This window comes from Syngnathus acus, chromosome 22, assembly GCF_901709675.1.
Source record: "Syngnathus acus chromosome 22, fSynAcu1.2, whole genome shotgun sequence".
NCBI classification, from domain to species: domain Eukaryota; kingdom Metazoa; phylum Chordata; class Actinopteri; order Syngnathiformes; family Syngnathidae; genus Syngnathus; species Syngnathus acus.
The window spans coordinates 2,623,830-2,635,890 of NC_051106.1; the positions used below are offsets into that span (position 1 = coordinate 2,623,830).

Below are 12,061 nucleotides of genomic sequence, written 5' to 3' on the forward strand. Positions count from 1 at the left end.
TGTGCATGAAAGAACAAGAAGATTTTTTCATTTGGTTTCATTCAGCAAATTGCAAAATAATGTAAATATAAATGGAGGGTTTATATACATTATACAGGTTTTTATTTAGTATATCAACGAATGTATTTAAATCGAAAATATCTCTTGCAGCTTGTTAAAGTACTGTACAGTACTGCTATATTTGTATGACACAAACATGAAGGTGAGGCTGTAGTGTGTTGCCCGCCACGTGTCACTAGTTGTACATCTATTTGAGTGTATATTTACGCAGGAGCATAACTATCAGTATAAAGCCCCATTAGTATAGGCGAGTAAACCTTTCTTGTTGACGAGGGACTAACAGAGTCTGCTTAACTTGGAAATGAGATCATGAGGGGGGAAAAAAAAACTGCGTGTTTGACGATTGGGGATTGCTCCGCGCACACAGCTTCCACGATGTAGCGAAGGCAATGCAGGCCAATTTGTATCATTTAAATTGACGTTTTTTTTTGTGCGTGTTTGCGAGAATATCTCCTGAAAACAACGATGACATGAAATTTGGTTTGAATATTAAACTGCCTATGAAGTATAATAAATGTTAAATTAGGAAATCATTTTGCTTGTTATATCAAGAGAGAGATTGTATTCATTGTTTTCCATAAAGACAACCTATAATTTATTTTTTTCATAAAGAGAGAAGTCCAATTCTCGGTAGGACTATTCCAAAATGGTCCTTGACCCAAATGACACTTTGTTCCTGAATGTGAGGTGTTACTAATTCCAAGGTTAATCATCAACCTGTGAGAGTCCTTTCACATGGGTGAAGGTCGCATTTTGGGTTTTGTGAAAAACAAAATCTGAAGTCAACCAGTTGTGTGTGTGCTTGCAGCCACTCCTCATCCTAGTTTGGTGTAATTATCAGTTCATGTGCCAGACATACTCCCAATAGTGCAGATTTTGTGAGTACTGTCAAAACATCTAGCTATTCAGCTTTTTGGGGGAATTTTCCATCAATAAAAAATGGCGTCATGTGTCTTCTTGAATTCATGAGGAATTTAAGCCACATTTTCAATGTAATTGATTTCTTGTACTGTATTTGTATAATAGTTACAGAAACAGATCTTCTGAAAAATAAATCACACACATGGGTTTTAGATTATGGCAAAATTAAACACCTTTGTGACAAAATGTCATGTAACCTTTTTCATAATCATAACATAGCTCACTACAAACTCCTTTTTTGCAATAATAACAATAATAATTGTGATAAAGAAACAAAGTAGAACTTAATATACAGTAGTCCTGGGGTTAGCAAACTTTATTTAAGGAAAACTACCTATTTTATCTTGGTATGAATCATGACGATTCATCCCAGATTTTTAAAAAATGATTAACAAGGAAACACATAGTAATTAGAGATATGCCACACTTTATTTCAATAAATCATTGCATTTACTTTTCAAATGATCACTTAAACAACATTCCTAGGAAATTACAATTTCCAATCACTGGTGAGTGGGGCCAGTGTGTCACTGATTTAATTTCAAGTTTTAAATTGAATGTGGATTATATCAACACAAACCAACAACAACATTTTGAGAGCCAATGAAAGCAAAATAAAAATATTTGACTTTATTCTGTCTTCTAATATTTAACGCATGCATCCACTAGAATAAAATTTTGCTTTCGATCTCTCTGACCATGTCAGTCAAAGCTTAGCATTCTAATCTTTGCCTTGATATTTATTGTGTTTCATCTCTTTATATTGTGCACATTATTTGTGCACATTAGATTGTGCCCTTATCTGAAAAGGTCAGCATTTTGATGTTCATTATTTTGTTGAAGAACTGAAGATATCTCAAATGATTTTTTTGTATTTATTTTATAAGATTACCATTATTTTAAGGTGACAAGAGTTAGTTTCTTCTTTATTAGCCCAAATTAGCTTTACTTTATTTTGCGAGATAAAAACTGCTTTACAAAGCAACGGCACACGGGAAAGAAAAGTGACGCACCTCTGCTATTCACAGGTGACACTTGCCGCTTTGTTGATCAAGTTAATGTCTACGATGTAGAGTGTTATATTTAACACATCCGACATTCATTCAATCAGTGCTCATGACAAGGGCAAACGTCAAGTGTTGAAAGTTTAATGAGAGGTTAAAAGCCGTGAAAGTGCTACACCTGCATGCGCACTGGCCTAAAACAACATTCTCTGATCCAACCTCAAGTGATGAGCACTTTTTGGGTGCAAGCCAAGGGGTAAGGAAGGTTCTCCTTGCTCTGTGGGAGGACCTCTTGGAACATTCCGCCAAACACCCGGGAGTTGTTGGCAGGAATGTGTTAAGTTTCAACTTTGAAAGTGACTTTTTTTTCCCTCTTTTAGGTGAAATTCACTTAAGAATGCTCCCTTTTGAGCCTTTGTATCCTTATGAATGCAAGGTTAGAGCCACATAAGCCAAAGTGTTAAGTATGTAATTCATCAAAATAAAATTAATAATTAGAGGTCCCTTCTCTTAGAAAAAAAGGGAAAAAAAATGTTTGCTGCCAACTTGCCTGTGGTGACAGTAAACATTCCAGAGCCGGCCTGGAGTTTGGACTTGCCATTATCTGCCACAGCTGTGACAACGCCTGTTGGCCGCAGGTTTGTGGCTGGCCACACTCTGTTTACCTGGAAATGAATCTGAAAAGCGGCTGTACTGGGAAGGCACACAAGGCGAGCTAAATAAAAACCCAGAGTGGTCACTGGTCAGTGCAATGAGATGCATGTGGGAGGGAGTCCAAAGTTATTGCACTGGCCCCAGCGGGTCAGGGTGCAAACACAGGCGTAAACGCACTAAGGATATCCTCAAATACGCACCTTTTGATATTGAGAGGAATGTGGCCCAAGAATCCCATTTGTATGTTTTTACGTTGACTGTAACCAGGGCGCTCCAGATTCAATACTCGTCTCCTTGTCATGGTAAAAGGTTTCGTGTTGACCGCTGCCCTTCATTTATCACACAAAGCGACAGTTCATCTATAGGACCACAGGAGGAGAATATGGAAGGTGGAATACAAAGAGCACACAAAAAATATCCAACGATTTTGTGTGGTTTGTGTGAATACCTCAAATTATGGTCTAATATGGTCAATTTAGTTTTGTAATTCATTCTTGTTCTGGATCATCATTTCACATCGATCGGTTCAGTTGCTTTGACTTCTTCAAATGTCGGTCTGAACTTTCAAAATAAAAGGTGCCTGATGTTTATTAGGGCCGAAAGATTTAATATCACCAAATCGACCCATTGTCATTCATTAGTGGGCCAACTGCAGAGTCAATACACATTTAATCACAGACTGTAGGCAATTAAAACAGGAGGGGAGCAGTACTGCTATGCTAATTAAAGTGCCAAGCTCCCGTGGGAAGCTGTATGTCTAGATATCAGCGCCATCACCAAACCTCGCATGTGGTAATCTGCGATGGGCTAATACTGCTCTTCTGGGCCACCGTGCTGTCAGAGAGCTGTGTGCTGATTGGAAAGTTACATTGCATTAATTAGCTTTTTAATCCTAATTGATGTGAAGGGCAGAACTTTTTGACAGCCAGGAAAGTGGTTAATCATTGAGTGGTGGCAAGCAAAGGACAAATACTTTGTTACTCGTGGTATCTTTAGTTTCTATTTCATAATTTTCTAAAATAGGGCTTGGTTGTTTTTCAGACTCCACAGGTGATGATGTTAAAACAACAATTTCGGAGAGGCAAGATAAAGACAAAGTCTGCAATCAAAAATAAACTAAAACAATATTTTCAGAGAAGGTGTATTTTTTTTTAGTTGCCATTATTCAGTAATTTAGTTTTTTTTTTGTCAATTCTTAACATATGCAAAGCTATGGAAAGAAATTTTGATGGCATAAAAGTCGCTCTCCTTTCCCACCTAACGAAGACAAAGGACCCTGGTATTTATTTATGTTTTCTTTCATTTGGCATTTTGATTTTTGAACAGGCGCAGATACAAATAAACATTTGCACCATTGTGGGTGTGATTGTATCTGATTTTATTGTAAAGTACAGAATATTTAAGTAAAGGATTTTATTTCTCTATTGGGGTGTTTTTCAAAAAAAAGAATCTCTACTTCTACTTAAATACAAAGTGTGAGTATTTTTGCTGCCTCTGCAGTGTTTCAACATGCACTGATGCAATGGCACTGTCGTTAAAGCTGTTGAAATGTCATCTCTATAAGACCACCTGAGAAAAAAAAAAAAAAAAACACCCATCTGAGCTCTACATCTGAGAGAGGCTTTTGCTCCATTTCCTTTTTCCATCACCGTGTCAGTGGGCGAGTGAGGCTTATATCTGCTGCGGTCTTATCTGTATTCCAGGCTGATGGGAAATTCAAGTTTGGGATTACCTCTGACCCATCTTTGACAGCCAGTTACCGGCGCGCTTTCATTATCGTCACGCTTCAGCAGACGACACAACAAAATCTCACGCTCGCTGCCTGAAAGCTATCCTTGTTTGGTATGCATAGCACAGAAATTAGAAGCGCGCAGCGGAGAATTTATATCAGGTCGGCATTAGAGGTGAGCCTATCTTCTGCCGGGCCTTCTCGGATGGACGAGGGCCCATCCATATGCAGATGGCTAATTTGTAGTGTTTACAGAGGAGCACGGAGGGAGCCGACAGCTCATGAAGAGCGGTGAAAGGGGGCTGCCTACGTGTCACCCCAGGAGCCCGGTGGTAAAACCTGCCCTATAAGAGCAACAACATAACCGTCCAATCTGTGTTTGCTTACCCGCGGACACGGATGGCTCAGTCCTGGTCGCGGGGCCCGTAAATTGTGCCTTTTTACAGGCCCTGACAGCTAACAGGCCATTGGGAACAGAGGTGCAATGACTCGGCCACTCAACAGATTAGCACCTCATCAGCCTCCTACAGCTCCGGACAAATAGCGTCCCTGCCTCCTTCAAGACACAATAGAGCTAACACTGCTCAACAGCCCCCCGCCAAGAGAGCCCCCCTCATCACCCCACTGCCCTTCCTCTGCCACAAAACTTCCTGGTCTGGCTCTTTCTCTGGGCCACAGCTGCATCAAGGGTTCCTTCCCCAGTCTTTGGCCCACCCCGACCCCAATTGGCAAGATGTGTGTATTTCAGGTGAGCAAATATTGCCACTTGCCTGAGAGGTCAATGACCAGCCCTTTCAGGAGAAGAGTGGGGGGTTGCGTATTGTGCCTGGCTGCTTTGCAACAGGGGTACATGTGGCCTCACACAGCAACCGGTCAGGGGAATTCTCCGGGCACAGCTGGAGTCGGCAAATCAAATATATACCTACATGGCTCATCTGCATTTTCCCAGAGCGTTTCCAGTCTTCATTTCCCCCTCTAATTGGCTTTTAACACTAAAGAATGATTTGATGCTCCGACAAGCCACACACAGAGATATTTGAGCCTTTTTGTGACATACAACTCATCTATTGCTTTTATTGTTTCATCTAGAAAATAAAATCCCATATGATTATGGAAATTATCATTATTTTTGAGTGCTTCAACATCTCAAGTTCAGTCCAAATCACTTGATGGGTTTGTAAATGTGGTCCGTTCCCTGCTGTTTTTTGATTAGCCAAATTAGCCAAAATGCATTATAGTGAAATCCTGTTTATCATAGCATCCTTGATTTTTTTTTTTTTTTTTTTTTTGTCACTGCCTGGAGGAGTTTAGTTTGAAAAATGAACATATAAAAAGAGAATTAAACTTTACATATTCAAACACCAAAACGTTCAACCAAACTATGCAAATGCATTCAGTGAGAGGCCACTAGCTTAATGCTAATATACAAGGCAAAACAGAAAATTACTGAAGTTGGGGACCTTCTCCGCCTTTTCTTTTTGCCCCGCTCTACATTTTCCAGTAGACTGAGATGCCTGGGATGTTGAGGCACAATGTACGACACTCAGGCACACAATATGGTCTTCAAATGTGTATTTCAGTTGATCAAAGCAAACTGAATGCTACAAATTGAGAAACAAAACCAGAGATTAAGTAAAAAGGACTCAAGGGTGCGAGTAGAAAAAGATAATTAAATTTTGAATATCTTTGGTTGCACAAACTTGAGTTACCATTTGTGATGTTTTATTTAAACTGTGCTTTATAAATATACATGACATATTAACAGTAGTGTATTGCATTAATGTGTGTGGGTTAGGGTTAGGGTTAGGGTGTGTGGTCTCTATCAGAAGCAGGATTGGATGACAGCTTTGCACTCAAGTTGTGTATTAGGTGGAGAGATGATGTGTCAGAACTGAGGACCACCTTGATCTCCCTGGAAGTCAAACGCAAACGTGGATAGCTGCGTCCTGGGAGGCCTCCTCTGCCATCACAGTGAAATGGAACCGGCCGGAAAGCAAACAAGATCTCTCCTCATTTCTCCTAGACCAACCTTGTCCTGGGTGATGGGCTTTTCTGTTGTTCTGTTTGTTTGCTTGTTTGGTCTGGAGCCCATGGATACCCGGCATGGAGCATCGGGCGGGGAAGGGAAAGACACCGAGGACCGGGAGAAAGGCGAGGGTGGGGGGGCTCAGATGAGGACGTGTGACATGCAGACCTCCCCGTGAGGTGACAAGAGACCTGCCGAGAAGCTACCGTGCAGGCAAAGCTGTTCAACAAATACAGCAGGACCTCAAGATCAAACTACCCATGATCCATCAGCAGATATTATTTCTGACATGCATAATGCACTTCATGATTAGGAATTTGTCAATTGTGTATAAAACAATCTCAGAGCATTCCAATGTAATGCCAAAAAAAAAAAAATTCAGATCACGGAAAAAGTCAAAACAATCATTAATACGTAATCAAAAATTACAAATACTTTTCCAAATTAGCATTTTCTTTGTGGGAGTTCACATAGTATTAAGGCCATTCCATTACTCTCCCATGTTCAGTGACAAATAACTTACAAGACTGACACCTTCTGGCAGGAAAAAAAAATACTGTGCTGTTGAGTTTCAAGAAATGCTTTCCTGGTCCTGGTGACTGAATAGCTTGAATTTTTTCCATAACTAGTAAATATTTCCAATCTGAATAGGAAAAAAATATATTTATGTTTGATGGTATCAGGAAACTGACATTATATTTGTTGATGGCAGGAATTTAATCAATTATGACAAATGTAAAGGGACAGTTACACCATAGTGGGGAGAAAGATGATTTTAAGTTTGTTTTTTTTGTTTTGTTTTTTTACACATGGGTTATACTAAACCTTTCATATTTTTTATTATTTGCTTTCATTTGACTGCTTGTTGCTGGGTTTGAAAAAAAATCTATAATCATGCTTTGCTGTTCCACCATCATATCAAACAATTTCAGTGTTTACAATTTCAATCTTTTTTTTTTTATCTGTTTTACAGTAATCTGTACAATTTGTGTATATACGTAGTACTAGCTTTGTATTTAACATCTTTTTTTTTTTATTAAATGCAATAAATAACTCCGTGCCGACAGACACAGTAACATTCTACGAACACGCTAAAAATAAATGCAGAACATGTCACTGTTTAACAAGTTTGTCCAGCCAGAGGGGGGAGACATTACACTATTTCTTCCATGATTTTGTTCACACCTCTTATCTACAATACAAATGACTCCAGTGGCCCATCTCCAACCCAATGTATCATTACATTGGACTGCAAGGAAATCATCTGATATTTTTAGTTGGACAATTTGGGTTTGAAATTGAATGTGCAAGTTAAGTCAAAGTAGTACTTTTTGGTGTGTTAAGCGGAGAAACAATTTCCCCCCACAGAGGTTAATGGGGTCACTTGGCCAGCAAAGTTCACATCTTGAAAGAATTCAAGCAAGCAAATAAAGGAAGGCGGTATTGGATTGCAACTGAAGAGAAAAGGAACATAGCTTTTTTTTTTTTTCAACTTCTCATCCGTGGTTAGTATGAGTAGGGGTTTTCTGCATTTAGTGGTCAGCCAGTATCTCAGTGCCGAAACCATCAGAAGAGGAATAAAAAAGTTAAGAGGATTAATCATAACTGTCTGAATCTCTTTAATTTCTTATTGGATGTACATTTGATACTTGAAGGGGATCCATGATAGCATTTATCATGAATGATTTCAAAGCCCCCACATTGAAGTCACCATGTCATTATTTCCTTGCGGTGAGAGACTGGCCCAGAATCACATCCATCTGTTCAGAGACCTGTGACATAAAAACACCACAACTCGCTCACTGAGTCACGATACATGATAGAACTTAAAACACAACAAAATTGCAAGCTAGAGCTGTTTATGCTGGGGCCTTTTATTTTCCAATGGTATGCATAGAAATGTACAAAACACCTGCCAATCCAGCGGCAACAAAGACAAGAGAAAGAGTGAAGGAAAATTGGAATGAACTCCCAAATCACAACAGCAGAATTAACGACAAACCCGCTGGACACTAAACTGGCATATGGGAAGCTTTCGATAATGTGCTAAAAGAAACAATTCAGACATCATACATACAATTTGTTTGCACGTGGAATGGACAGTTTTGTTCGATGCGGCACCTCTGCTCTCTGGAATGATTCAGTTAACGCAGAGCATTAAAAAAAAAAAATCACATTCCACAAAGGGATGCTTACAAAGTTCCATTTAAAATAGTATATATGAATACAATTGCTGGTTTCAGACGAACACTGAATGCAAAAATCGAATCGATTGAACGTACTGACTGATTACGTTTATTGGTTTTAAAGTACTCCACGATTTATTTTTTTGTTTGGCGATAGAACAGATAACGCTCACATTGAGAACATACAGACACACATCGGCCACGACTGAGCTCCAGCTACTTTTCACCAATTATCACTATTGAACACTGTGCATCGAGACCAGACGTGCCCTCTGTAGCAGCAAATGGAGCTTTTTGTTCCATGGGAATGTTCAAAACAATATAGTGCAAAACACTAACACAATTACTAAATACATTAAAACAACATACAAAACACATACCGTAATGTGATTGTTCCAGTTTCATGCCGAAGGTCAAACTCACAAACCGTTTGGAAATGAGAACTTGCAGATTGTTTGATAAATTCTCAGGCCCCAAATCCCTTGTGAAAAGTGCCCTTTACTCCTGGGATAAACTCTCTGTCTCTTTCTATCAACCTCTTCTCTCACACACACACACACACGCACACACACACAACAGAGCCATATTATTACTGAAAAGGAACCACAACTGAATAACACAACAAAACCATCAAGTTTATCTTGGTACAATTCTCCTTACATCCATGGAATGTGTTGCTATGATGCAAAAAAAGGAGAAAGCTTGTCTCTCCTCAGTTTCTGTTTTTCAGTGGCGCACGCACATCCTCAGTTTACAACTTGTAGCAGTGCAGGCATGCTACAAACTTGGCGTTTCCCCACCTATTGCGAGTCTTTGTCTGTTTCCACAGCAAACAGTTTGGAGGGGCTCACAGCTCCCAAAGTTCCACGTAAAAAGTCCCCAGTGATCTTCCTGAATTAAATCCCTGGTGTGCCACTAGGGATCCTCGTCCATGTCATCCAGGTTGGGCGCCATGATGAAGTGTTTGGGGTAAACAAGACTGCGCTCGTCCGCGTACTCCTCCCAGCGTGCGTCATCACTCTCGTGGGTGATGTAGCGTTCGCCTCGTCGCGTCTCAAAGTCCCTGAGGTCCAACCATGTCTGATAGTCCTGAGACGGGGAAAAAATATGAGTCAGAAAAGCCAAGTCCAAATATGGAAAAAAATATTTCAAGTCATATTGATCTCAATATTGAAGTCACCTGCAACCAAGGATGGCTGAGACATTTGTCCACACTATATCTCTTCCTCATCTTCACTTGGAGGAGATTATTGATCAGATCTGTGGCTGTGACATAGAATGATTTGAAATTACGAAACATATCAGCTAAGTTCAGACACGTAGGCGGTGAAAATACATGTCTGAGAATGACTCAGCCGCAGTGCTGGCGGGATTTCCCATTACCTTCCGCTGAGATGTCCTTCCAGGGCGTAGGCGGGTACATGAAGTCAGCATTCTTAATCTGGTCATTGATGTCCTCATCCTCATTGAAAGGGAATGTCCCGCTCAAACTAACGTACACGATAACTCCCACAGACCACATGTCTAACGAGCGATTGTAGCCTTTACTCCGCAGGACTTCAGGAGCCAGATAAGCCGGAGTGCCCACCACCGATCGCCGGAAAGATTTCTCGCCAATGATGCGGGCAAATCCAAAGTCACACAGCTTCACCTGCAAGACGGAAGAGAAGTTGGCCTTTGCACAATCCCGTTTGCACAAACCCTTTGTCGTTTACCTGAGGAAAGGGTTCTGCAGATGCCAAGAGTACATTCTCAGGCTTCAAGTCACAGTGAACGATGTTTTTGAAGTGCAGATGTCGCAAGGCCACGAGAATCTATGGCAAAGAAACAAAGGGTGGGTCGGTGAGGGAGGATTGACTCGGCCTCAAAACCTAGATGACAGATCTCTATTAAGATTTCTATTATGGAAAACTATTGACAAAACAATGTCAGAGAATACTTTAGTCTTGACCAATACCTCACAATATCTCATTTCATCATCACGTCTCTATTTGCAAGCTGGCTCCTCATGCATGACTGTATGTGGCCTGCTACCAAAACCACAGCACGCCAAGCTCCTCCAAGCTGACTGGCTATGACAAACATTCTCCTGACCACATCAGAGCCAGACCTGCCACAGCTAATGGGACTGTTGTTAATGAGGCTGCTTCTGTTTGAGGATCCAAGGTTCATTGAGGCTAAGGAGCCCACTGTTCGTCTAATCAGGCCGCAAAGCCACCGCATGCAGCAGCCAGTAATCCAAAGGGAGGAGGCCCTGATGCCACGCCGACAATTCCCATAAACAATTTCCCCACAATCAGGTCACCACAAGAATCAACAGGCCTGGACTTTGAGTAGATGCTTGTGTACAGTGGGATAACACAAACCATCAGGGAGCGTACAGAGACAGAGAGATCATGACAGACAATAAACACCACAAGGCAAGTGAGTATTTGCTGAACCACTTAAGAAAAAGAAAAACTGTATTCATGCGATATAACCGTCAATTGAGGCTCCTGCCATTTGGTTTTGAGACATCCAATGAAAACTGGACTCTTGAAGACATGACAGCATAAAGCAACACAAACCTGTGTAACTAGAAACTTGGTGATTCGTTCAGGCAGTTTGCTCTTCTCACTAGAGAGGATCATTTCCAGCATGTCGCCATGAAGCTTCTCCATCACCACAAACACTCGCTCTGGTGTCTCAAACATGCATTCCAGGTTGACAATGCCAGGATGGTGCAGATTCTGAAGACAGAGCAGACACAGACACGTTATTATTATCCATCCATACATTGTCTGTACCGTGTGCTGGAGTCTATTCCAGCCGTCATCGGGCAGTAGGCGGTGGAGATCCTGTACCGGTTGCCAGCCAATCACAGGGCACTCAGTGACGAACGACCATCCGCACTCACACCTAGGGGCAATTTAGAGTGCTCAAACAGCCTACCACGCATGTTTTTGGGATGTGGGAGGAAACCAGAGGGCCTGGAGAAAACCCACGCAGGCACAGGGAGATCATGCAAACTCCACACAGGGAGGGCCGGAGGTGGAATCGAACCCACACCCTCTGAACTGTGAAGTGGACTTGCTAACCAGTGCTCCACCGAGCCTCCGGCCATTTTTATTTGTCTATTATTATTATTAGAATTATTATTATTATAAGAATCCAGTATGCTGGTCACTGTAGACATTCACCTGTAAAATGGCCACTTCATTCCTCAACTGGCTTTCTTGCTTGGTAGGAAATCTCATCTTGTCAATAACCTTTATGGCCACATCTCTTCCACTTTTTCTGTGTTTACCTAAAATACACCCCATAATAGGCATACAAAAATAAACAAAACATTCTCAAATGCTCATTTTCTGGAAATCAGGCACCAGACCTACCTCCATACACAATGCCAAACTGTCCTGATCCCAGCACTTCATCTGAGAATATTTGGTACACTGAGGCAATATCCTGTTGAAAAACAAAACAATTAGCACACTTCAACTAT

General features: G+C 40.9%; 1 protein-coding gene across 6 annotated transcripts in view; it reads right to left on the reverse strand.

Moving 5' to 3' along the window:
* Nucleotides 1–8,236: 8,236 nt before the first annotated feature.
* The window catches only part of prkd3 (protein kinase D3), a 29,170-nt gene continuing 25,345 nt past the window's right edge, over nt 8,237–12,061 (reverse strand). For all 6 annotated transcript variants that reach the window (XM_037240558.1, XM_037240557.1, XM_037240555.1 and 3 more), the window contains 7 exons: nt 11,952–12,024; nt 11,760–11,866; nt 11,148–11,309; nt 10,296–10,394; nt 9,964–10,231; nt 9,761–9,846; nt 8,237–9,669 (listed from right to left, as the gene is read on the reverse strand). In XM_037240558.1, coding sequence (XP_037096453.1) covers nt 9,496–9,669; nt 9,761–9,846; nt 9,964–10,231; nt 10,296–10,394; nt 11,148–11,309; nt 11,760–11,866; nt 11,952–12,024 — 969 coding nt within the window. In that variant the 3' untranslated portion in view covers nt 8,237–9,495. The remainder of the gene's footprint in view (nt 9,670–9,760; nt 9,847–9,963; nt 10,232–10,295; nt 10,395–11,147; nt 11,310–11,759; nt 11,867–11,951; nt 12,025–12,061) is intronic.